At 41.1% G+C, this 26091-nt stretch overlaps 1 protein-coding gene across 1 annotated transcript in view; it reads right to left on the bottom strand.

Annotated features, from left to right (window-relative positions):
* sema4c (sema domain, immunoglobulin domain (Ig), transmembrane domain (TM) and short cytoplasmic domain, (semaphorin) 4C) overlaps nucleotides 1-26091 on the bottom strand; it is a 119185-nt gene that overhangs the window by 18742 nt on the left and 74352 nt on the right. The window contains exons 4-9 of the mRNA XM_085367057.1: nucleotides 16537-16691; nucleotides 7505-7567; nucleotides 4642-4740; nucleotides 4205-4301; nucleotides 3589-3708; nucleotides 1887-2038 (exon numbers count right to left, since the gene is read on the bottom strand). Of these exons, the coding sequence (XP_085223183.1) occupies nucleotides 1887-2038; nucleotides 3589-3708; nucleotides 4205-4301; nucleotides 4642-4740; nucleotides 7505-7567; nucleotides 16537-16691 (686 nt within the window). The remainder of the gene's footprint in view (nucleotides 1-1886; nucleotides 2039-3588; nucleotides 3709-4204; nucleotides 4302-4641; nucleotides 4741-7504; nucleotides 7568-16536; nucleotides 16692-26091) is intronic.

Here is a 26091-nt window from a genome sequence, read left to right as displayed (position 1 = left end):
AAGCAAATTAATGCATTAATTACCAAATACATCTATGTCAGTGCAACTGTCTCGGTGTAGCACATTGTTAGTAAACTGGCAGTGAGCTGAAGTTCTGTTGCTCTTGTTACAAAAACACGCGACAGCTGGCTTTGTGCAGACGTTGTGGGTTTTTTCAGTATTTTTATAGCAGAACATGTTCATATGATCATGAAAACTTCAAATGCACATGAACAGAGCAATGCTGTTTAATTCAAACTTGTATGCCGGTTGCTTGGGAGGTTTGGCATTGACTAAATGTGCTCTTGATGCTTGAGCTGGAGGTTTTATGATTGCTACTGAGCTTTTAAGCCTCTAAAGAAAAAGTTCATTTAAGTAAACAGATGTGGTTCCCACGTTATCTCGCTACTCATTTGTGTGCGCTCAGTTTTGTGTTGTGAAAGCAGTTCTAGAAGATAAACAGATATGTGAACAAACTGCAAAATCTGGGCACTTGTGATCTTCATACAGCATCCACTCTGGTTTTTAGTCATTACAAAGGCAGTTCTGACTCACTTCTTCTTTTATAATGTTTAGGTCTTGTGATACAAACACAGCGCCATCGGGATGAAAGCATATAAAAAAAAAAACAGGCAGCCAAATACTTATTCTCCAGATACTCTATTAGTTATACCTTAGTAGTACTTGGTTGGAGCCCCTTCTGCACTCAGAACTGCCCTAACTCTTCAACGACAAGATACTGGAAACATTCTTTGTTGACACGACAGCATCACACAGTTGCTGCAAAGTTTTCGGCTGCACATCCATGATGAGAATCTCCACCACATCCCAAAGGTGGCCATTTGGATTTTGAGACACTGTGGTCGTAAAGGGATGGACATGCTCAGACCACCCGGTCTCGCTGCAGCAACCACGCCATGCTTAGAGTTACCTAAATCATCCTTCTTCTCCATTCTGATGCTCAAATTGAACTTCAGCAGGTCGTCTCGGCCATGCCAACATGCCTGAATGCGCTGAATTGCTCCAATGTGACTAGCTGACTAGATAATTGTCATTAATGAGCAGTTGCAGATATATACCCGAGAAAGTGGTCTATCTGAGTCACTAATTCTGTGACACTGTGACAAGAAATTCTTCATTATCAAAGCAAAGACAAGCGCTAATTAGCTAATGTTAGCAATATATCTAACACTGATCCATGCGCTGTTACCTTCAGGCTCATTGTAGTTTGTGAGTATAGTCCTTGGTAAAGGCAACTAATGACAAAATCAATGTGAACAGGTTTTATTACATAAATTTAATCATAATTAATTATCAGTTTAAATGCTGCACCAATGACAACATGAGCTGCTGTGGAGTCATTGATGAGATTTGACCACTACTCTTTATTTGACAAGGTTGGGTTAAGGGTATTGTGGAGGTATAAATCTTTCATCACTGCTTTGCTAGGAGGAGTGGCGAGTTGCTAATGCATCTGAGTGAACAACCAGGAGAGACTTACTTTCCAATTTGTACCTATAAGGAAAACTCTGCATAGTCGATGTATTTACTCTATATGCTGTTTATCATTTCAATCAATTCTGTTGGTTGCTTCCTTATATGGGCGCCTCCAGCTGAAGCCTGTAACTGTTAGCAAGTGCTGCCTCACATTATTAAGTGCTCAGAAACAGCTGCCAAAACAGCTGGAGAAAATGGAAAACAGCTGATTTCCAGTCAAGTGTGCATGAAACTACAATTCTGCAGTCAAATCCGTCCCTGTGCACTTACAGATTGATTACTGTTTGAATGAGTTTGTGTTTTTCCCAATTAATAAACGCCCACAGGTGCCAGGTTAAGGCGCTACTAGGAGATTCTTAATTGAATCTGTTCTGGGATCCGTTTTGATTATCCGCTGCGTCAGGCGTTACCTTGCAGACGCGAGCCACCCTGGCCACGTTGGGCTCGGTGTCGCAATCCAGCTCCATGGCTCGCTCGGTAAAGAAGAAGTAGATCTTGTCGTCGTCGCCCTCTTTACTGCCGCTGCTCTCCCTCACCAGGGCTGAGCCCACAAAGTCAGGCTCTGCACATGCAACACACACAATCAGAATCAGATATTTACATGGAAACACGGAGACAGCCTCGCCCTGCAGGACTGAATCACAACAAAAACAGGTGTAAGCACAAAAGCTTGACACCTCTATTTCATTCCCTGACACCCTTTCTCACCTCTTTGTCTTCTGTCATTTTCTGTCATCGCTCTTCTTCTTCTTGGCCATTTTTACTCTCTGTGTCTCTACCTTTTTGTTAATGGTCCATTTTCTGTGTGTGTGTGTGTGTTTGCGTGCATGCGCGTTTTTACTTTCTCTAGACACCGTTCTGTTTCTCAGATTGTACTCCTCATTAGGTTCTGAATGTGCAACAGCAGATACAGACAGTTTTGGACTCGAGCTGCTGGAGGCTTTCAATTCTACAATTTTTATGCAAACGTGTATTTTTTTAAATTGCAAGGACACCGTGGTTCCCCAGATGGACTGGTGTTTTCAGTATTAAAGCCTCTGAAGCCGCCTTTTAAATCATCACAGTGCACTACAACTCTCAGCTGAAACCCAGGCCAATTAAATGCTTTTAGGCTGGTCAGAATTGCTTAAATTAAGATGAGGCTTGCTTCCTTGCAGGTCGGCTTTTTAATAAAAGCTCTGTATTAGCATGAATAATGAATGGACATATCAGTCCAAAGCCCTGCCTCAGCTGTATGTTCCTCTTCCCTCTCTCCTTCCTCCGTTCCCCTCATCAGTCCCTCAATCTTTTCATCAGCAATCCTCATATCTGTCTTTCCATCACATATTTTTTCCTGCTGTGATTTCATCCTCTCCTCTCTTCTTCAATTCTGTCCAAGTGCCTGGCTCCTCTCCCCCCACTCAGCCCCCCCTCAAGAGATAACGTCCTTCGCTGCAGCCCAGGCGCGGTCTTCATTTCCTGCAACTCAGTTCTCTTTCTCTTGTTCTTTTGCATGTTTCCTGCTCTTTTTTTTATGAAACTCTGTTAAAAGGAAGTGAATGTTATCTCCCTCTATTGTGATTTTTAAAAAATGGAATACAAGTTAAATTTGTCAGTAATGTTGTAACTTGGGGGAAAAAGACTGAATATTATAGTTTAATTCAAACAAAAGTATGCATGACTTGACATTTTTCTTCATCTTTCTTCTGAACACAGCAGCTGGGATTGATTCACACAGGATGAAAAGCGGGTTTCTTACACATATATAAATAACTACCTACAAGACTAACAGACTAACAGTGTGCAGAAACCTGTTGTGTAGTTCATCTTTATTGTGTTTTATATTTGGCCTCAGTTGTTCCACATTTTTATTTACAGCCTTAATTTACAGATTATGGCTTGACTTTTAACAGAAAATGTAATATTTTCTGTTATATTAGAATTTATTTAGAATTTGCTAAATATCTGAAGCATCGTTCAGCAGCCGGATCCATGTGAGAATCTCCCAGGACAAAAGACTTTTGCTCCTGCTATTCTCTTTTTCGTCCCACCCTGTCTTTCCTCTTCAGCTTTGGGCTCATAATTTCTTTCTTCTTTGCCTTATGTGTTCATTAAAAAAAAAGAAAATCTTACCATTGAGCCAAGCAGGCAAGTATTCGCTCTTCATGCTGTAATGCTGTTGGCCCAGGTTTCTCAGAATGACTGGCTCTGTACCCAGGAAGTTGTTGAGTGTTGCCGAGTACAGCTCCTTATCTGTACCAACAAAATGCAAGCTTTAGTTTCATTCTTTTTTAGTGACTATTGTACCGGCTTACAATGGGAGAGGGTCAGTGGTTCAGCTGGGAAACACAAATGCAGGACGGTGAATGGGCGCCTGTAGGTTCACTGAAGCTGTCCGCAGTGAAGGGAATGCAGCGTGCAAGTTAAACTGGACTTTTGGACTCTCAGAGCAACAGTATGGCGAGAAAACAGATGGGAAATTCTGCATGAGCAGTTTGTCGAGATTTGATGGACATTTAATGCTTCTTTTAGAGCTGTAAAAACTGCGGGGCTGTTCCCTTCAGTATACAAACTGCTGAGATGGAACAACAGAAGCTGACTGTGTGTTTTTGTTGATAATAGAAGTCAATGGGATTTGTCTTGCTTTTTGGGATAAAGTGATTCTTTAACAATCCTAAATCCGTTCAGAAAGATCCAAAAACTTTTACTACTATTCCTCACACATGAATATATACATGGCTATACTTACCCACTATAAGGCCAGTGTGCCCCTTGGCGGGATCATACGGGCATTTTCCCTTCCCATCTTCCAGGGCTGCAGCGTTGAGGGTAAAAGAATCTGCATTCTGCAAACGTGCAAAGATTCACACGCACATAATGAGGATCATCAGTACGTATTGACCTACATTGCACAGCTGCAAGGTCTGTCTGTCCGTTGCAAGGACCAGATCTTCACAGCTCGCCATGTTGTCTTGTTGCATCAATGTCACACGATATGCGTGCACGTGTACGCGCACGGGCCTTCACACGTTGGGCTAACCTTTGCCTGAGATGCTTATTTTCCATTGCATTTATTTTGTCACACAGTGGTCTTTGCCTCAGGTCAGGTGGCAGAAATCTCAAGTAGACACCTGTCAGCACAGGCTCGCTGTGACTTGCTATCTACGGAGCTACACGTGTACTTACCACGTAAGTGCATTTGGGCTGGAAGGCGTAGGTGCCGCAGGTGTAGAGGAGCGTGTGGTTGTAGCTCTGGAGGAAACGGATGTAGTTGAAACACTCGGTCTGTGAGAGAGTGACGAGGAGTTATTTTCAAGGCAATCGGAGCAGTTTTATCCTCGGCTAAGGGGAGAAACCTATTCCACCACAAAGACTTTCAGAATACTTAACACATCCTCTGAGATTTAGCTTTACTCCAAAGCTTTGCTGTGAATTCTTCTGGATCCTCACCAAACTTGAAAATGCTTCCAGATAAATTCATGTATTAAGAAGGTGCAAAATCAGCCTACATTTACTTTGATGATTTACTTTGATATCAGTCAATATAAACGTGACAGTCCAGTGCCCAATTTAGGATACACTCAAGGTGGTGAAACAACAGAATCATTAAAGTAAATGAGAAAGATGCCGATACATTTAAAAAATATGTGTCTAAATATCAGAATCATTCATGGGAAGTGCCCGTTATTGTCTGCACTGTGACGAAGAATAAAGCTCTTTGAATGGAAATGGAAACAGACGCTCACACATGAGTCATTCTACTGTAGTAAATAAATCAGTACACCAAGTTTATCTTGCCCTCCAACGAGCTTCAAAACAATATCTCTGTCTCGAGGCAGTAATATGAGCAATGTGATGTTTTTAAATTTAGGTTTTCAGCTCAATGCGGTCGCTGATGTAGCATGAGATGTGTCTGGCAGATAGTCCTCCATCAAACTACAATGCTACATAAAAAGAAAACCAATTAAATGTAACAACAGGCATTTTTAAATGCCATATGGTGATTCCTACGTAGTAAGTAAATTAACACATGAAAGCACTGTGAGATATTTTTATAGTAGATAGTAGATCAGCAGAATAAAAGATGAAGAACAAAAGGAATGTTTACAGCTCTCCCCATCACAGCCCAGCATACTATGGAAAGAGGAGTTTTCGATCTTCAGAAGGTAAAGTTTGAGTATGCATTAGGTCTTTTTAAATCTCCAGTTGCACTAATTTCTAAGCATATAAAAATATCTTTTTTTTTTCTTTTTTTTTTTTTACTTCAGTTGGAGGCCGTTTTAGTTAAAGAAGTGCTACTGCTGCTGCTATTGCACTCCAGTGAACTATTACGCCCTTACTCCTTTAAACCCCATCAAAAGTTACGAATGATCAAGAGAAGCTTTAGCTTTATTTCAAAAAGCGCTGTGTGCTTCTATAAAATATTTAACATGACTTCTTGCAGATCATGCTTCCTAAGCAGTGAGAGGTTTTTGCTGAGACTAAAGTGCAGAGCTAGCAGGGACCAATTTACACAGTTTACAAATGTACCATAACTGGTGGTGAGAACTGGAGGATGCTGAATTTTAGTATTATTACAGTGCTGAATATAATTGTAACAAAATTTTCAAAACCAAAAGACCTATTGAGGTTTGTTTGGGATTACTGTGTTACATCTTTTATATGTCATATCAAGAAAAAATACATGTATTAAAAATAGCTTTTTGCTAAGAAATAGGTAAGAAGACAACGCTATAATGGAAAACCTTGGGGACTGAAGAAGCAAATTTAAAAAAAAAGTAAAAAACCCCCCCAAACTGCAGTTCCTTTAGTGGCCACTTGGAAGTTTCTCCATAGCTCCAAGGTTGCCCAGTTTTATAACAGATGGAAAAATACTTACAATCTGTCAGTTTGGTACAAAAATTGATGCTCTTTTTAAAGTAATTCCTTCTGCATAACAACTGTACATAGTATTGTTTTTTAATACACCTTTTTAAGTTGTCTAAAAGCCTTAAATGTTTACATTTTAAGGTGTCTGGACAGTTTTACAAACAGGTGGATGCTGACAAAGGTGGCTGCACCCTTCAGCATGACCGTCCTACATTTTTAATTGAAATGATCTGCCTGTGCTCCAGTTGTGGTGAATGGAAAATCTAGTATTTTTTGTGTGCTAGGCTATTAGGCACTTGCTGGGATCTGTGCAGTACAATTATAGAGTTGATGAATTTACCTTGCTAGCACTCCACCCTCTTGAAAACAACAACAAGAACAACAAAAATTGCTTTACAGTGGTTTGCAGTCTGTCTGTCTTCATCAATATAAAGGTATGGCCAGCCAGAGGTGAGCATAGCTTGTCATATTTATAGCCTGGAAACAACCTGTTAGCTCCTCTACAGCTAGCTAGCCAACACGCTAGCTGTTTGTTGCCTACTTAATTCATATGAAATAAACCACAGACATGTTATATACTGGGTTGCTTAGTAACGTAAGAAATAACCCATGTAAAATCACAGTTACACAATAGTAGATAGCATCATGTCAGCTGTTTCCCTCCACTTCCTCTGTTAGTGTTAGGCTAAGCTAAACAGCTGCTGTTTACATGTACTGTAACTTTCCCACACAGATACAGGATTACTGTTAATCTTTTTATTCAACCCTTGACAAAAAACAAAATGTGTTTTATTTACTTGTGTTTGTTATAACATAATTGTAAAATGGGTTATATAAAAGCAGGTTGCCTTGCAGTGCAACCAATTTTTCATAACATTCCATCATTGTTGGAGAAAGACTTCAGTATCTCTTTTGTTGCTTAACGTAAAACACACACACTGAACCACCTTAAAAGTTGCTGACCCTGTCTGGAAGATGCACGTTCTCTGTGTGCTAATGTAATGACTGGAAGCTTTCCAGTCTGAAATCCCAGACCGGTTTGATAAACTGTAATTGAGTGAGTAGAGGAGTGAGTAATGTTTTCATGCTCTTAGAAATGATTGTCTTAGAAACTACTGCTGCGCTGCCCTTGAGCAAGGCAGGTAACCCCAACAGCCACGTCAACTGAGTTCTACATTACCTGGTTGTTTTTGCCCTTGGCAACACATTCCCTCTTCTTGTCCTGCGGAGCTGGCCAGTCAATCTGGAGAAAGGAAAGAAACAGATGGAATGATGTTATTTGCCTTTTGCCCACAAGTAATATAGCTGTAAGTGTGCTGTCTATCTGTATGTAATATACTGTGTACATACTGCATGCTGTAAATAGGGAAAGAAATTGCCTCACTTGTCTCTAATAAGGTGCACACCGAGACACAGTACCGCAAAAAACAGTCCTTTCCTTTTTTGCCATTTTGTCTAACTCAGCCACTGGGCTCTGTATTCTTAACCACTAGCTGCAGTAACTATAGCAACAACCACCATCTCACAAAAGCAGTATATTTGACAAATACAGTATAGTTCAAAATGTACAAATCTCAAAGATGATCTCTACCAAGAACTAATGAGAGTAGATGCACTTGGATGCTAAGAAAGGCCTAGTTCAGAAAGATGTATTACACTAGTTCTGAGCTAAAGATACAGTAAAGTTAATTAAAACAATCCACCAACTGAGCTGCCCAGGCGGTGCAGAGAAAAGCCACGGGGTTCTTTCCCTGGCAGTCGTGTTCCTGCCCGATCAAACACGCGATTTGTGTTAGGTAGGAAGCCGTGAGGTCCTTACTGCGGAACAATTCTCTGATGATTGTAGCATTGTTTAAAGGATCAAAGACAGACTGAAAAAGGTTCAAATTTAATGCACTTGTACAAACTACCTGTCTAGCTGTGGGCTTTTATCCTCCAAAAGGTACATTTTTTTGGTAAAAATGTAGGGGGGAAGCAAATAAAAAAAGGAAACATGCACATTCTTTCACACTTTATACGTCCATACTTACTGTTTAACAAATAAATGTCGGTAATTATTTACAGTAGCTACTTTTTTGAAACTGTAACACGTGGCTGAACTTTGCTTTGTGAACACAAATCCAGAGTATGAACTCTGTTTACTAAGAGGTTTCCACACCATTAAAAATAATTATACCAGTCATTACAGGCAGAGAGCAGCAGCATATTCAAAATTAAACTGATTTACTCGACTGGATTTGAACCAACAGCAGTCAAACTGGGTTTTTGCCATATAAACACACGCATAGATAGACTGCTGTTTAAAAATGAGATACAAGTTAAAGCAATAGTGGCTTTTAATGGTAAAAAAGTATGTTTCTTTATTGGTTTCACAAATGTACTTTGGTGTTAGTAGCCCTTATTGAATATTCTGTGTTCACTAGGCAGATGATAGAGCTCCAGTGGTCAAGGTTTAATAAGTGAATAATCATCAAGATCAGTGACTATGAAATATCACCTGTAGGATCTGCAGCTTTAACTAAAGAAAGACCAACTAAAATGAACCAGTCCAGCAGCTTAGTGTTGCTTCCTATCCAGTCCTCATTAGTCACCAGTCATCCCAAGAATTTTTTGCAATTCCCCCAACACATTAAATATTAGAATAACTATACATTCAGATGGTAGTACTAGCTACCCTCAGCACCAATACCTAATGGCTTATAAAGACAAACCCTATCTAAATCACATTAATGCACTGCCTTAATGATGTGCAGCAGCTTTTAAAACCCTGTTCAGAATTGGCATTAACATGCATCTTGGGAGATCTGATCAAAGCGGACAGCTCCAAGCACACCAGTTCACACCTGGCATTAGAATGCATCTCCACATGTGTCTTGAGTGGCCACTTTTGATTGGATTTCATTTCCCCACTCTATATGCAAATAAATGTAGAACTTACATCATTTCAGTCTGCAAAGACCAAATACTCGTGTCCTGCATGGGTCAAATTTTCCAAACCTGTCCTCCCCCGCAACTGCATAGCACATTACTGGAACTGACCTGTTACCTCCATTTAAGATGCGGGCCCACACCGACGTGCTATTATAAGTCCTACAACCTGTGTCGGTGAATATGCACGCGGGCTACACAATCATTCCCTTCAAAGCGTTTTATTTTGCCTTGCACAGCTGGCCGGCAGCCTTATGCAAAATGAATGTCTAATAATATCCTAAAATATGAATTGGTTTATTTAAAACTATGATACAGCTTCAAGAGAGTCATTTAAAAAAATTGGACAACTAAAGATTTGGTTGAATAGCTGCATACAAACGGCGATATTTGGATATAAGGTCAGTTAATAACTGTCATTAACTATAACAGCCTTACTGACTATAACAAAAACATGTAAATCGGTGATGTCCAGCAAAAACATGACCAGCTGTGAACTGAGCGGTGGAAGGATGTGATGTTTCATAATTGAAAATAATAAAAAAAAATCTGGCAGTTGATTTGGGTGCTTTTAATGATCTGTTATCTGTAAAGTCATCTATATGTTAATGCTGTGGTACAGCCATTATTTCTGCAGAAAACAAAACAGCTTTTGTTCCTATCCTGTCGCCCCTGCTTTTGATTCAATGTCAACAGTTTGAGTTGTGTAGGACCAACCTTCAGTTTGGCCAGGACCAATGTTCTCTCTAAGCTGTGCACGTCTCTGCGCACAGAAAATCTGCGTTGCGCACAAAAAAAAAAAATCTAACCTGAATTGAAATTAAAATTAATACTTTAACAATTCTGTTTTGCGGTGTTAGTCAGTAAGTGACTGGCTGCTCCCGTATGGGATTAGAACGATGCCACCTTATCCCATAGTCCAGCCAATAATGCGATTCACATTCGTATCAACGCAGCTAATCAACGTGGTTGACAGGCTATGACAGCGTCCGTTTGTGCCGACACTGGTGTTTTAGCTAGCAAAGCGGCGTGGCTGATGTGGAGTGAAGCAAAGTTAATGACAACGTGTACAACCATTGGAGATGTGAGCAGGAGAGACGGAACAATTGATGGAAAAAGTGTGGACTTTATACCAGTTTTGATTTTGTGTTGATAGGCCACGTAAAACCAGAGTTATGATAAAAATATATGCAATGTTTGGTTTTCTTCCTGAATTTTATCGTTGTTTATATTTACTGCGGGAAGAAACGGTAAAAACAGCGTTTTATAAGGAAAATGCTCGAAAGCACTCTCCGCCTGTGAGCAAAAACAAAACCAAAAACCCACCCTTTCATATTCGTCCATGTCGACCAATGAAAAAATGATATGGCAACGTGGCATCTAGTTGTTAAGAAACGGGGGGAAGTTTTAGGAGTGACGGTGGTGTTTTGAGATGTGAGAGATTTGAGACATTTATCGCAAATCTTGTGAAGTGAGTGTGTATTGTAGTCAATAGTTTTGTTGTGTGTGTCAGAACAATGAGGCGACTGCTGAATGTTACAGGTGTTACAGGAGTGATACATCTCCTGTTGTCAGGACTGCAGGTATCAGGCTGTTGTTCTCCTTTATCTCATAGTGGACAGAAATTATCTTTTGGAGTGGCACAAATAATTTGTGTGGCATCAAATTTAATGCAGAACAGCTGATTGTTCTGTAAATAGTTTGAAATGTTTGTTTAAAAGCGCATTGGCTGCATTAAAAAAATCAACAACTTTGCAGCTACCAGACCTCATACTCATAATACAAGTCAGAGCTTATATATATATATATATATATATATATATATATATATATATATATATGTATGTATACAGTGGGGCAAAAAAGTATTTAGTCAGCCACCGATTGTGCAAGTTCCCCCACTTAAAATGATGACAGAGGTCAGTAATTTGCACCAGAGGTACACTTCAACTGTGAGAGACAGAATGTGAAAAAAAAATCCATGAATTCACATGGTAGGATTTGTAAAGAATTTATTCGTAAATTAGGGTGGAAAATAAGTATTTGGTCACCTCAAACAAGGAAAATCTCTGGCTCTCACAGACCTGTAACGTCTTCTGTAAGAAGCTTTTCTGTCCCCCACTCGTTACCTGTATGAATGGCACCTGTTTGAACTCATCATCTGTAAAAAAGACACCTGTCCACAGCCTCAAACAGTCAGACTCCAAACTCCGCCATGGCCAAGACCAAAGAGCTTTCGAAGGACACCAGGAAAAGTATTGTAGACCTGCACCAGACTGGGAAGAGTGAATCTACAATAGGCAAGCAGCTTGGTGTGAAAAAATCAACTGTGGGAGCAATCATCAGAAAATGGAAGACATACAAGACCACTGATAATCTCCCTCGATCTGGGGCTCCACGCAAGATCTCATCCCGTGGGGTCAAAATGATCATGAGAACGGTGAGCAAAGATCCCAGAACCACACGGGGGGACCTGGTGAATGACCTGCAGAGAGCTGGGACCAAAGTAACAAAGGTCACCATCAGTAACACACTACAACGGCAGGGAATCAAATCCCGCAGTGCCAGACGTGTTCCGCTGCTGAAGCCAGTGCATGTCCAGGCCCGTCTGAAGTTTGCCAGAGAGCACATGGATGATACAGCAGAGGATTGGGAGAATGTCATGTGGTCAGATGAAACCAAAGTAGAACTTTTTGGTATAAACTCAACTCGTCGTGTTTGGAGGAAGAAGAATACTGAGTTGCATCCCAAGAACACCATACCTACTGTGAAGCATGGGGGTGGAAACATCATGCTATGGGGCTGTTTTTCTGCCAAGGGGACAGGACGACTGATCCGTGTTAAGGACAGAATGAATGGGGCCATGTATCGTGAGATTTTGAGCCAAAACCTCCTTCCATCAGTGAGAACTTTGAAGATGAAACGAGGCTGGGTCTTCTAACATGACAATGATCCAAAACACACCGCCCGGGCAACAAAGGAGTGGCTCCGTAAGAAGCATTTGAAAGTCCTGCAGTGGCCTAGCCAGTCTCCAGACCTCAACCCCATAGAAAATCTGTGGCGGGAGTTGAAAGTCCGTGTTGCTCGGCGACAGCCCCAAAACATCACTGCTCTCGAGAAGATCTGCATGGAGGAATGGGCCAAAATACCAGCTACTGTGTGTGCAAACCTGGTAAAGACCTATAGTAAACGTTTGACCTCTGTTATTGCCAACAAAGGTTATGTTACAAAGTATTGAGTTGTATTTTTGTTATTGACCAAATACTTATTTTCCACCCTGATTTACGAATAAATTCTTTACAAATCCTACCATGTGGATTCATGGATTTTTCTTTCACATTCTGTCTCTCACAGTTGAAGTGTACCTCTGGTGCAAATTACTGACCTCTGTCATCATTTTAGGCTCAAAAGTTCAAGTTATTTTTACTTCCAATAGTGTTAACGTACTGCACAGGTCAATGACTAGGTTTTTTTACATTTTCATTGTAAGTGGGCTAAAGCAGTTAATTAAAAGTAGACTAACAGAAATGTAAATGCTGTAATTTGATTATTTTAATAAACCATGTAACTTGGATGGATTAGATGGTGACGTGACCACAGTGCACACGTCTGATGTCGCTCACAGTGGTCCAAGGGATCGCTCAGGGAGTTTGTGTGTTCGCTCAGACACATGAAAAATTAGAGGGAACATTGGCCAGGACACATCCATGTAGACCAGCGTTCCCCAACCGTACCGGTTCGTGAGTCCTTTGGTACCGGGGCGTGACAGTTGAGGCTCGGGTGTCAAATTTATGGTTTACAGGATTTTTATCGGTTTTTAGCATCCTCATTTTTATCGTTAACTCAGTTTCCCTGGGTCTTTTCCTGTGTGTTATGAATAAATATTCTATTTTTTTGTACCAGTACTGGTTTTATTTTGTTGTATTTATCCACGACACCTTTAAGGCCGGACATAAACCAGTCCGTGGTGCAAAAAAGGTTGGGGATCGCTGATGTACACAGTGCAGAAAGAATTTGGCCACATGCTCTGAATGTGGTCTGAGAGGTGTGGTCTCATTGAATATTGGATGCACTGCTTAGGTTTGTCCATTCTGACTGTATCACATGGGTGCAAAAGACTGGCTAAATGACACGTGGAAGCACCTCATAATGATCTCAAGACATAATTCAAAAATATACCAGACTGCTTTCTATTCAATTGAACAACGAGGTTTCCTTTCACATAGCCTTTGAAATTGTGCCAATTCAGTCAAAATCCTGTATGCCGCAATTTCTGGCAGTTTATCATAGACTATTTAATGACAGAGTACCTGCTCTGTTTTACAGTCCAAGACACACACCATATGAGCAGAGCCTTAGACAAGTTTATCAACTTAAAAAAAAGTTTCTTTCGAAAGATCCTACAGTTTTTTTTACAGTGTGGTTATAATACAACAAAAAAACCCATTTATTTTGGGAAATAGCACTATTACAGGGCCACTTAGTTTCAGCATTTTGAAATGCTCTGGTAGTTATCGGCCATTACGTCAGCACAAATAACGCTACCGGTGCTTTGGCCATTAGCAAACCCGCGAAAACAGAAGTGGTTCGCAAGTAACAGAAAAATATTGGTTAAACTATTTTGAGCAAAGGCGTGTGGATCTGCAAATGTCACATCATGTAACGTACCAATGGGGTCAGTTATTCACAAATTAAGAGCAGTGTAATAAGTTTACTGTGTGGAAGTGGGCTCTAAATTGCCAGAACAAGGTGAACTGGTCCATAAATGGAACTGACTGAAATTCATGAAAGAAAATTATTCAATGAAATAATCCACAGTCATCACGGGAAAAGAAAATAACTAAATAATGCAGAAGAAAGCACTTCAAACACAGATGGGAGCTGCTTGTCTTGAGAAAGTCTAAATGCTGAGAAAAACATCCCTAGAAAATATCCAGGGAAGAAAGACAGACAGCAGCAAAGAAATAAAAGAGAAGCAGTTAAAGCAAAGAAAGGAGGGGGTGAGAGAGTGATGGGCAGGTGGTGACAGAGGGGCTGGACTATTCCCTCGTCCCTGTTCAGTTATTTTTCTGACTTGGCTTCTTCCGTCTACATTGCACACTGGGGGATGACAACAGGTGATCTTATCATTACTGTAAGACTCATAACCCTCACTCAAACAGCCTGCGGCTGAGCCAGGGCCTGTCAGTCTGTGTGGGTATGTGTGCGCATCCAATAATTGCTCATTACAGCAGTAAATCAGATAGCAATCCCCAAACCGCTGCAGGCTGCTCACTACACCTTCATTGCATTGCTGTAATTGTATTGATCGCAATATGGACCAATTATTGAGGGAACAAAGCAAACCCAGATTGAGCCTTTGAGGGTTTAGCATCTCTCTGTGTGCAAGTGTTTGCGTGTCAGGTCAAGTCAAGGGTATTTATAGAGCGCTTTAAAGAAACAGGTTTACCCCAGAGTGCTTTGCAGAAAAACAAGATCCACAAATTAAAACGAGGATGGTAAAAAAAAACAAGACTGAATGAGTGCACCACGAACTCTGAGGAACAGGACCAAAGCCTGGGCAAGGATGTGTGCGAGTGCCTGTCTACTTCCACAAATTCACAGTGGATATGTTTGTGCTGATAGAAGTGAAATATTGGAGGCAATAGCTGCACACATTATCATCTTAATATCTGGCAGCTTACTTACAGCATTGCTGTGTGCAAATTTCAAAATAAGACTAGTTGAATAACCTTGCAAAACAACTGTAAATCATGATTACAAAATAATTAGAGCTTTAATTTTATAAAGACCATTTTTAAAATTTGCCAAGATGGCTCTTATTTATGACTGTACCAGTCTGAAGATATTTTATTGTATTTTTTAAGGCTTAACTCAGCTGAGGGATCTATAGAGCTAAAATTCTTCTTTTTTTCTAGCTAGCTAGCTTAACTAAAATAACTGCTAGCTAAACACACATATCACCAGACCTTCAGCCAATATTAAAGCTAACTTTGTCATAAAACCATTTTTATGACAAAGTTACCATTAATACACTTTTTGTTAACCACCTATTCTGTACAATGTGAAGTGCAATGCTGTAGCATCAATATACTTTGGTAAGGATAGCTATGCTACCTGATAAGCTAGCATTAGCAAAGAGCAGCAAGAGTCTTACAACTTTATAATCTATCATACTTTTATCTGTACAGCATTATGTTCAAGTTCCTGTTTGAATTAGGATCATGCTTTTTAAAATCTCCTTGTACTTATCTTGCATGCTTATGTTTTAGTATAAATTCGGTCTTTGGCTCTACATAGCCAATGGGATCAGTTATTCACAAATTAAGAGCAGTGTAATAAGTTTACTGTGTGGAAGTGGGCTCTAAATTGCCAGAACAAGGTGAACTGGTCCATAAATGGAACTGACTGATGCTAATACAATGGTGTGCTGTTTCCTGCTCTTTCAAAAAAAAAAAAAAAAAAGCTTAAAAAATACATGTGGGCCAATACTAAGGCAACACAGTTTCTTTATTGAAATGTTGACACACTGGAAGCACACAGCTCTTAATATATTTTATTATATTCTTGGCCCTTCGAGGATTATTACATTTTGAGAATGTATTCATTTGCGTGGCAATTTTTACAATCTAAGCTTCAATGTGGCCTGCAGTGTTAAGAAAAAATACAGGCCAGACTGACAAAAGACCCAACAGCTAGTATTACTCAGTCGACTTTGTTATTGTACTATAAAGTCCTTTGATTGCCTGCCAGAGTATGTCCAGAGTATGTGCTCTCAAATGTCATTGAGTCCAAAAGGAAAAAAGAATAGAATAAGGTCATTCTGTTAGTTAACAGACTTCAAAAAAGTGTGGCACAGGCAGAGATTATGTTTAATGTTTTCTTCCCTGTTCATCCAAGCTGAACCTTCATAATTTTTAAAGACTTTCTATAATAATTCTATCACACATGATATCATAATTGAATTTGGTCTGTTTAAATTAAGTATTTGAAATGTGTGTTTATCTCTGCGGCACTCTGTACCAAGTCGTGCGGAGGATGTTTTTTGTTCCTGAACTGTCCATCATGAAGCAGTGTGATATTAAATCTTATGTGTTATCATTTAATTTGTTGCATTTCTACAAAAGAGTTTGAGAATGCGTGGGTGTTTGCAGTGGCAGTCGGGTGGTAATTATTTTTCTTGAAATCCTTCCTTGTCCTTATTGAACTGTAATGTATTTGTATCTCTTTCACTGTCAGAAAAAAAGCTTTTAAAGTGCGTTCATGTGCTTATGTGCGCTTTACCTGTGGCCTTAGCTGTCTGCTAATGTCATTGGGGTCCAAGGCGAACAAAGCCTCCCGTGCTCCGACGTACAAGACCCTCTCGTGGTCAGACAGAGTCAGCATGCTGTAGTTGAACACTCCCGGCACGCTAAACCTGGCCATGCTGTCCAACACATCTGGATCAGGGGACACAGAGACATCGGTGCATTACATCACATGATAACGCATAGCTGCATTTCTTTTGGCTGATCTGTTGACAGATGAATAACACCTGAGAGGAACATTTCACACTCTCCTTCGTGAAATTTGTTGATGTCTCAGCTCATTCGCACCTCCAAGCCTCACCCACTCCACCGCCTATAGATTAGTGTCATCCACCACGATTCATCTCTCCCACATCCTTTTGCTAAGATTTCGTGTTGTGCCAGCACACAGCCATTAAATGCTACCCAACAGAGTGCTGCCTGTGCCATGAGAGGTTTTTTTGGTGTCACTAAACAAAAAGTTGATACATACTTTTCGGTTTATATTCATTAAAATGGTCTGAGAATGAACTGCACGTCGACTGGTCTGGGCTCTGTTTTTGTGGCATCATAAAAATATCCCCCCCCCCCCCCCCCCAAGATTTAGTTTAACTGACAAAGATTTTAATTAAAACAACACAGCTGAAGTTAGGAAGGAGGTCAGACACGTCAGGTCTTGAAGAGTTTGCTGAGACTACCCACAATATCTAGCTCGAAGATCTCCTGTAAATTATTCCTGCACGATGGAGCACTGCACAGAAAGCTTCCCAAGCTCTGCATTTACTTTGAGAACCTGGAGCAGAAGCCGTGTCTTCGGGGAAAGGCTGATAAGTTCCAGATCTACATGTCAGCAGCGAGATAAGGCCGGCGTCTATTTAGAAAAGCTGTGCAAATAAACAAGAGGCAATGATGCTCTCTCAGACCAGCCCTTGTTTTGATGAAGAGTGCATGGGTGTGTACCATTACACCCAAACATTATGAATCTAATAGCACAGTTTTCCAAAATCTAGAGCTTTTAAAGGGAGCATATCAATGAATGCAGATGATTGATCTAGGGCTGATATAAAGACTGAAAGAGTGCACAATCTGCAGAATCGCAACTAACTTTCAACGGCTTCAATCAGCCGGCGCTTTAATGCAAGTTTTAAAAGTGCGTTTGCTATGAGCCAGAAGCCGAGATGTTTGTATTCATACACTTGTTCAATAAAAATTCCATTAGGAGAGGTAGTTTTCAAATTGAGAAAATCGACTAATCTTGTTTTGGAAAACAACTTAAATTGTGTTTAGCCTCAATTTAACACAGCTTTTAGGCCAGAGATTGTTAAAGCACTTATAAACTCAGCATTGCAGTATTACAAAAAGAAGAAGAAAAAAAAATCCTCATTCTTTGAAAAGGAGCAGAGTAATCCAGGCTATACAGAGCAGCAGTACACAACAATACAGGGATTTAAAGTTGGACCTGTTGGCATTATTATTTCAAATGGAAAATGCAAATGAAAGCGCGATTGGAATCTTGCACTCCCACACGTAGATCACATTTTAATGCAAGGCTTTACGAGCCCATATAATGCTTTGTTTATACAGCTTTTTGCACGTGTAAAAGGTCTGCAAACCCCTCAAAGCAGTCTGCTTTTTATATACTTGCCAAAGCCATACGTCTAACTTTGCACAGCACAACAAAAGTTTTGCTGTCAGCTGCTAGAGAGAACATTCACTCCTAGAACTTGAGGAAGTGAAGACGCAGTGGCTTATTTATTTTTGATGGCAGAACCTTACATTATTATAACATTGCTTGAACAGAGCTACATCTCGACATTATGATGCTGAGGGACAATTAGAAACTTTTCACATCGACTTTTGTGCTACAGTGCACTCCATGCCGAGCTGGCAGTGTTGGTAGTGTACCCCAACCATCCACATGTGTGAAAAGGCGACTTGGAGAGCGCAATCTAACAGACTAATGAAATATTGCTGTAAAGAAAGAGATTCGGATATGCATCTAATATTTGCACAGCTCATCTCTCCAGAAAGCCTAATGACATTTTTGAATAATCTTTCTGACAAACGGCGCTCTGCTTTTACCATTACCTTGGAAATAGGAGAAATAAATGGTCTGACACAAGAAGTTTGGTAAACAGTACTGTTACTAAGTTGCTTTTGCAGGACTCTGCCCTTGTTCTGAACTCAGTTCTGGTCTAAACACAAAGGGCTTTTGTAAATTGAGTGCTGCACCTATAATCAAAGAAATAGAGTACAACCTGTCAGTCAGAGGAAACTGTACGAACGCATAATATGGGAATTCTAGTTATGGTCCTTGTAGCACACTCTGTGAAGTGGCTCCATAGTGTAGTGGTTTACGCATTTGCCTGGTTTGATCTGGGGAGGAGACGTAAAAGCTTTTGGGATTGTGTCAAACATGTGGAGGCACCTGCTGTGGTGCCCCTTGTGAATAAAAGAGCAGCTGAAAGTAGCGCTACATGGTTATATAATCAATCTAATGCAGCAGTCCCCAACCCCCGGGCCACAGACCGATACCGGTCCGTGAGTCGTTTGGTACCGGGCCGCGAGAGTTGAGGCTCGGGTGTGAAATTTAAGGTTTTCAGGGATTTTATCGTTGGCTCGGTTTCCCTGGGTCTTTTACCGTGTTGTAGTTGTGTGTCTTATTTTGAAAGAAATATTTACGCGTTACCATAGCGACCAGAGAGCATTAAGGGGCAGAAAGGAGGACGTTACGCTCAATGTTGTTGGCGCATTTCACGAGGACGCTGCTAATAAAGTTACACACAGTGAATTTGTGTTTACTATTATATTTACAAAATACCACAGTTTTTGTCTTGGTCGTATCATTTTATTTTGTTGTATTTATCTGCAACACCATAAAGGCCTGTCCGTGAAAATATTGTCTGACATTAAACTGGTCCGTCCTGCAAAAAAGGTTGGAGACCGCTGGTCTAATGTGCTTATATGTTCTTCATACTTAGTTCATGGACTGTATGTGAAAAAAGCGTCATTGTGGACTACTGTCTTGAAGCCTCGCATTGAACATTTTGCTCGTGGTTCTTTGAAAATAAAAGACGTAGGTGAGTGCTTGGACTTGTCATTAACCCTCTCAGGTCTACGTCATCGCCGTGATCCTAACCGTTAAGTGCGTCCAAGTCATCAGAGGTTAACCACCTTTTATTCTGCATTAAATCTGTATTGAAGACACAAAACTAGCGACTGAAAACATAACTAATCAGGAAATAACGTCTCAAGTCAGACTCTTTTTCTTCTATTCTTCTATACAAGTCACCCCCTGCTGGCCATTAGAATCCCTTCTACAACACAAGGCTGGTTTTCTTTCTCAGCTGTTCCTGCAACTACTGCTGTAATTTGATTAAAATGACAAAGTATTACTTAGCTCTTGTCAACTCAAGCTATCATCCTTTGACATGAAATAGCTGAACTGATTTGATTCATTCCAGGATTGTTTAATTTGTTGTGGATTACTTGCAATTTGGGGTTGTTTGTCTTTTTTTGCTGCTCACAGGCTGACACAAACAATCACAGAAAGATTATGACAAAAATCACAAAATGTTCTCTCCGAGCTCCCATCTGCGGAGAAGTAGCTACAGTCGACTTTTTTTCCATAAAATTTTTAAAAAGGCACAGCTACTGTTTTGCTGTTCGCTCTCAGACGCACACACACACATGCCTACATACACGCACCCACATATACACACACACATGCGCGCGCACACCATTCAAATCCCCCGACAAGCATACAGACAAACTAGTGGTGCAGAGCAGAAGGGAAAGCTGAGACAGAGACGAGAGGAAAGAGAAAAAGGATGGTGTTTAGTTTTCATTATCCACACTCGTGTTGCTTGTAGTGTCACCTTGTTCTCCTGCTCCTCCCCTCTCTCGCTTTATCCAGGCTGATAGAATGTGTGCAAAATGCGAGGCGACGACAGCCAGCGCCCGCACGTAATGTGATCTCATATACTGAATAAGGATATTTCTTTTTTTTTTGTTTTCTATGCCACCAGTATTTTCACATTTTCGCCTTTTCCCCCCCGCTTCAACTGAAAATAGCAGCTGAAATCCAGGGAGGGAGCATCAGGAACCGGTGTGTGATTTATGGTGTGACTAACTGCTCATGTGATGCTGTGGCCTACTTGGGACTAAATAGACTTATATACAAGGAGAAGCCTGTTCTGGTTGAAGGAGCACGCCATGTGTGAGCGGGTTTGTGTGTGCGAGACGAGAAAGCGAAGTTAAAAAAGAAAAAAAAAGGAGACATTTTGTAAGCTTGAGAGTGTAAACTATTTAATCCTTACAATGCCCTTGCTTTTAAGGTTCAAAGCCTTTTTTCTATTCTCTATGACCACTTGATACCAAAAACACAATAATGCTGGCACTACAGTTAAGCAGAACAAGGACAAGGGAACATCCCTAACAACCATTTAACCTCGCCCCTGGCCCAAGATTGCTTTGTTACCTAAGACAATTTCCAAAAAATGCATTGTTACAGCCAACTGGTGACACATTGTCCTGCTTTGCACAGACTTTGATCTCTTCTCCTTCATCTCAAACATATTGAGGCAGTGTTCCACATCTTGGTTGGCTCTGATTCTGTGAGTTTCACAAGAAATGTGTTGCTCTAAAAGGAGATGTGCTGACCTGTGAATGCATCCCTGCTGAAACCCAGTGATGATTGAAGACAGGAGAGCAGCTGAATTAATGGTTTAACAGCTGCCGTGACAGTAATAAGGAATACATACTGACAACTGCACACTTTGCTCAACATGTCACTGTTGTTGTTGGGATATAGTCATCCTGCAGCTACATCCTAGACAGGAACGTTGTGAAATCTGGCACAGTGATTGAAAATAGTCTCATTACACCTCAACTATTCTAGATTTCTTAACTATCTAACTAGCATTTATGTAAGGAACCATGTGTCTGGGGTTTTTCTTTTGGTTAAAGCTAATTCAATGAACCCCAGCACATCAGTTTCTACCATTACCATCACCAGATTATATGAACTAGAAAGTGACGGCCTGGTAACTACTGGGCGCTACTCCCTGACTGCTTGCAATTAGCTGCAGGTAGTTGCTGTAAAATCAATTGCTAAGGCCCCATTCACACGTGACCTAGAGGGCAGTCAGTGATCTCCGGGTAACCGCCTATCACTAGGTGAACCTGGCTGCCAAAGGAGCTGCACCAAGAACTTCCTTGTGATTGCTTTGGTTGCATTGATTGATGCGGTTTGCATGGAAGAGTTAGATTTGTCTGCATGTCCCTGCTTACTGAACAGCAAATCCATTGCTTGAAAACCCATTTTGGTAATGCACAAAAAAGTATGATTTGATCATTGAGGGGCTCTGGGGCAAAAATGCACTCTAATAACTGGTGCACACACCTGCAACAGATTTCTAAAAGACAAAATAGATTATTGTCCATTGATCATAGTTAAAGTACTTTGAGTGTGAGCTTCAGACCCTTGAATTAAGTTATGTATGTCTTTATTTGCTGTAGGGGCAAAACAGATGCAAAAACATAGCAAATATACCAGGTTTTTAAACCTCCAAGGTCTAACAAACCAATTTTAAAGCAGCATTTGGACCATCTTAGACCACTGAAAGCCTTTAATTTGGACAAGTTCAGCTTAAAGAAATCCCAAGTCGTAACATGTTTTGAAGGGTACAGAGAGATGGAAGGGAGGAGTGAAGATATAACCAAAGGAAGGAAGGGGATAAGTAGTGAAGTCAGCTTATTATCTGAAGAGCAGTGGCGTATAAACATTGGGGGGTATGTGCGGATGAACGGGCTAGATGAGAGTGAGAGGAGAGAGAGGGAGAGAGCGGAGGAGGCTTCCTCGGGGGAGAGCTGAACACATCTGCTGTGTTCCACACGGCTGGGCAAAAAAACTCCAGAGCTGACATGTGTACTGAGGTACACATACACACACACATTTGTGTGAAGGTTCTTGGCAACACAAATCAGTGCGCGCGTAAACATGCACCCACAGTGAATAAACACAGTAAAAGACATTGCACTTGCACACACACACATGCGTTCAAAGTCCCAAACAGCTCTCCAGGGTACCTGCTCAGTGACTTCAACATCCCTCCACCAACAGATGGAAAGTTTTGCTCCGAGTGGCCTGTTTGAAGTGATCAGCGGCTATGTCATTAAGAGGCGATGTGGGCACATGCGCTTTCCACCTTACACTGCACTGTGGCACCCTGAGGCTACCTGTGGGGTGCGTGTGTGGCTGGAGGTCGCAACCTCATAAGAGAGAGGGTTTGTTGACAACAAACACAAGACTTGTCCACAGGTGGTATGGTTCATCTCTGTGTGTGTCAATGGGACGGGAAAAAAAACTCCATCTACACGATCAGAAAAATCCTGAAGGAAGTATTTTGTACACACGGCATACAGAAAGGCGTCTTTCTTCTCTGAAAAGAACTCACTGTTCTTTAGACTGAATGTTATTTAAAGCCTGACACTTAGACTATTTTCAGATTTTTCCATCATTTTAAGGACCTGGTGATTGTGTGTATGTCTGAGGGCGGTTTGGGTTAAATTACAAGGCCTTTGATGCCTGGATAAAACAATCACAGGGAGCAGAAGAGAAGTGAAAATAAAAGAGTGCAAATAAGAAATGAGGAGCAAACATGAGGGGAGGTGTAATGAGTTTAACAGGCAGGGGAGCAATACAAACAAAAGAACAAACAGAAAGCCAGAGAGCCTGAACAGTGCTGCTAGAAACTGAACTTCGAAAGATCTTGAACCTTGAAATCAATTCAGTTGATGAAAAATCATCTGAAAACAAAATCTGCAAAACAGTGATTTGATGACTTTAGATGTCAAACAAAGGTTTTGCAGTTTTTAGACTAGTGCCTGATCGAACGAGGAAATTTAAGACCGATATTTGGTGATTTAAAACCTGATATATCAGCGGATATTTTTCGTCTTTCAGACACAGAAAACATAAACAGAGTTCTCAAACATTTATGTGCAGTTATTTTTGAGACCTTACTAATATCATGTAACAATGCAGTTAAAAGTTATGTCATGGATCACTTGACCTTACTGGGATCAGCTGATTGTTGTGTTTGTGGTTTTCCAAACAAACCACAAATACAACAACCAGCAAGTTGCAGAGTGCCCTCTAGTGGACACATTCTAGTGTATTTCTCTCTTCAAATCATCTTTAATTTTTAAATGATTCATTGGTTTCGTGGTGGACCACTGGAGGGCTCCACTCATACCCAGTGTACAGGAAGTGTGTTGCTGAGTTTTGTGGCGCGATGTAGTCAGTTGTTGTTAGGTCAAGAACAAAGTTGGCGTGAGAAGTGAGAGCTCTCGTGTCGTCTGTGTTTACCTCCACAGTTTATTGATTTATCGTTACATATCCTGACACTAATATATTAACAAATATTAGTCAATCTATATTGATTTGCTTACTTTTGGACCTGAGCCAAGTTTACAAAGAAAAGACATTAAACTGATCTCGTTGCAGCTCTCTTTTACATGTGACCAATCGGCGCATTACACGTACGTACAACTCAAGAAACGAATGTTTGTGCGTTTAAATAAGCCTACCCAGATCAGTACAACGCCACAACGTTGAGCTGTGTTGCACAGATGTGTCAGCGTGTCCTTGAATGCACCGAAAAAGAGGCATTTCACACAACCCACATAAAACGACTGGAATGTTCTGCAAAACTATCAAGTGGATGGCACAGTGCAGCGTACGAGAGGAAAACCTTGTCAAGGATGAAACGCTTTCATTTGTTTACTTTCACGTCATAAAAGTTTAGCAGATCAAAAGCCATCTCTTAAACATAGTATGTTATTGTTTCTTTGGATACAAAAACAAGGACAAAAATGTCTTCTTTGATCAAGTAACACAGATGAACTTAAACCAAATGCTGAAAGAAATCAAGATGTGACTGCATTTCATTCTGGGGGAAATGATCACTAGTACACTGTATGCAAATGTGAGCTGTGTGTGTACTTGCTTGCATTTAGACCCATCATATGTGTGTATGAATGTGCACGACTCACTAGGACATGTCACGGTCAGGTCAAAGCTTCACCACCCTCCCTAATCTAAATCAAGCCAAGCTAGTCCAAACAGAGCTCCATTGAAGAGGCGGGACACGGGGAGCGCCTGTTGCTTCATGGCCGGGTGAAAAGCTCTCAGTCCGGGACTCGCCACTGCGGTCAGCTTCCACCAGCCTTCCAGCCTTCCTCTCACTGTCTGCTATAAATACACCCAGCCTCTTCTTATAGCTTCCAACCGCCTAGCCACTTGCACACTAAACTGTGATTAAAGGCCTATTTTAGGGGGCGCTTTGAAGCAGCGACAAAACGGCGAATGAGAGGCAGAGACAAGACAGACAGAGGAGGGAGAGACGCCGCTCAGCGCCCCCACACAATCATCCAGATAGACCCTAGCGTGTGCACAGACCTCCATAAGAGCAGGCACCCTTTTTGAAAGAATAAAAACAACACTGCTCTGACAAAGACACACACACATGCACGCACGCACACAGCAAAGCTTCGTCTGCTCAACAGAAGTTCACAAGGAAGGCAGGTGTACGACAGAATGAGAGCATGAAGAAAGACAGAGACATTAAAGGGAAAGATATGCATACCCTTACTAGCTGAATCTACCTATTGTTATTTAGGGCTCATTAACACTGAGCGAGTTTCATTGGAATTCATGTCAGGACCGACTCGATGCTGAACAAAGCAAAATAATACCAAATAAAGGGACAGGTTTTAAGGTGATACATTTCTTGTTTCCACGTGTAAATCCTTGTTTGTAGCATCTGTTTTCTGTAAAAGCTTTATTGTTGCCGCTTTTGATAAACAGTCACGCCTACAGAGCGCTCAATTCAGGAGAATTGGAAGAGAGCGTGATGGAGTGGGAGGGGAGGAAGTGGTAAAAGTGGATTAACACAAGAAGAAGTGAGCCCATTGGGGGTGGGGGTTGGTTTTCAGGGGGGATGACGAGGCAAGATGAAAGGAAGAGGTGGGGGCGACGGCGGTGGTGGTGAACAGCCTAGCTCGGTGGGGTGTCGCCACTGCAATCCACAACAAGCAGAACAAATCAAGAACTGGTTGAAGTCAAGAGTACAGTTTTTCCATGCGTCATGGTTCAGCATGTATGAGCCTTACAGCGACGGGCACCAGCTGTGGTGAGCCGGGCCGCTTTGTGCACAATGCTGTGTTGATGACACACACAGAGAGATACAAGGGAGCCTGTGGAGTGGAATGGAGTTCGGGATTTTAAAGGCCACAACCTGCAGTGATTTCACAACAAAAGACACAAAGACTATGGAGAACTACAGTGAAAATGTGTCCTCATGCTGTACGCCAGCGGTCCCCAACCTTTTTTGCGCCACAGACCGGTTTATGCCCGACAATATTTTCACGTACGGGCCTTTAAGGTGTCGCGGAACCGAAAAAAAGAAGATTTATTCCTAACACACGTGAAAAGACCCAGGAAAAACGCTGAAAACCGATAAAAACCCTGAAAACCATACATTTCAAA

The sequence above is a fragment of the Diplotaxodon limnothrissa genome, linkage group LG12 (genome assembly GCF_057381915.1).
Source record: "Diplotaxodon limnothrissa isolate DT_005_m linkage group LG12, D_limnothrissa_male_GT1.1, whole genome shotgun sequence".
In the NCBI taxonomy this organism is placed as follows: Eukaryota; Metazoa; Chordata; class Actinopteri; order Cichliformes; family Cichlidae; genus Diplotaxodon; species Diplotaxodon limnothrissa.
The sequence above is the reverse complement of the archived record's forward strand: the minus strand, read 5'-3'. Positions and strand labels throughout refer to the sequence as shown.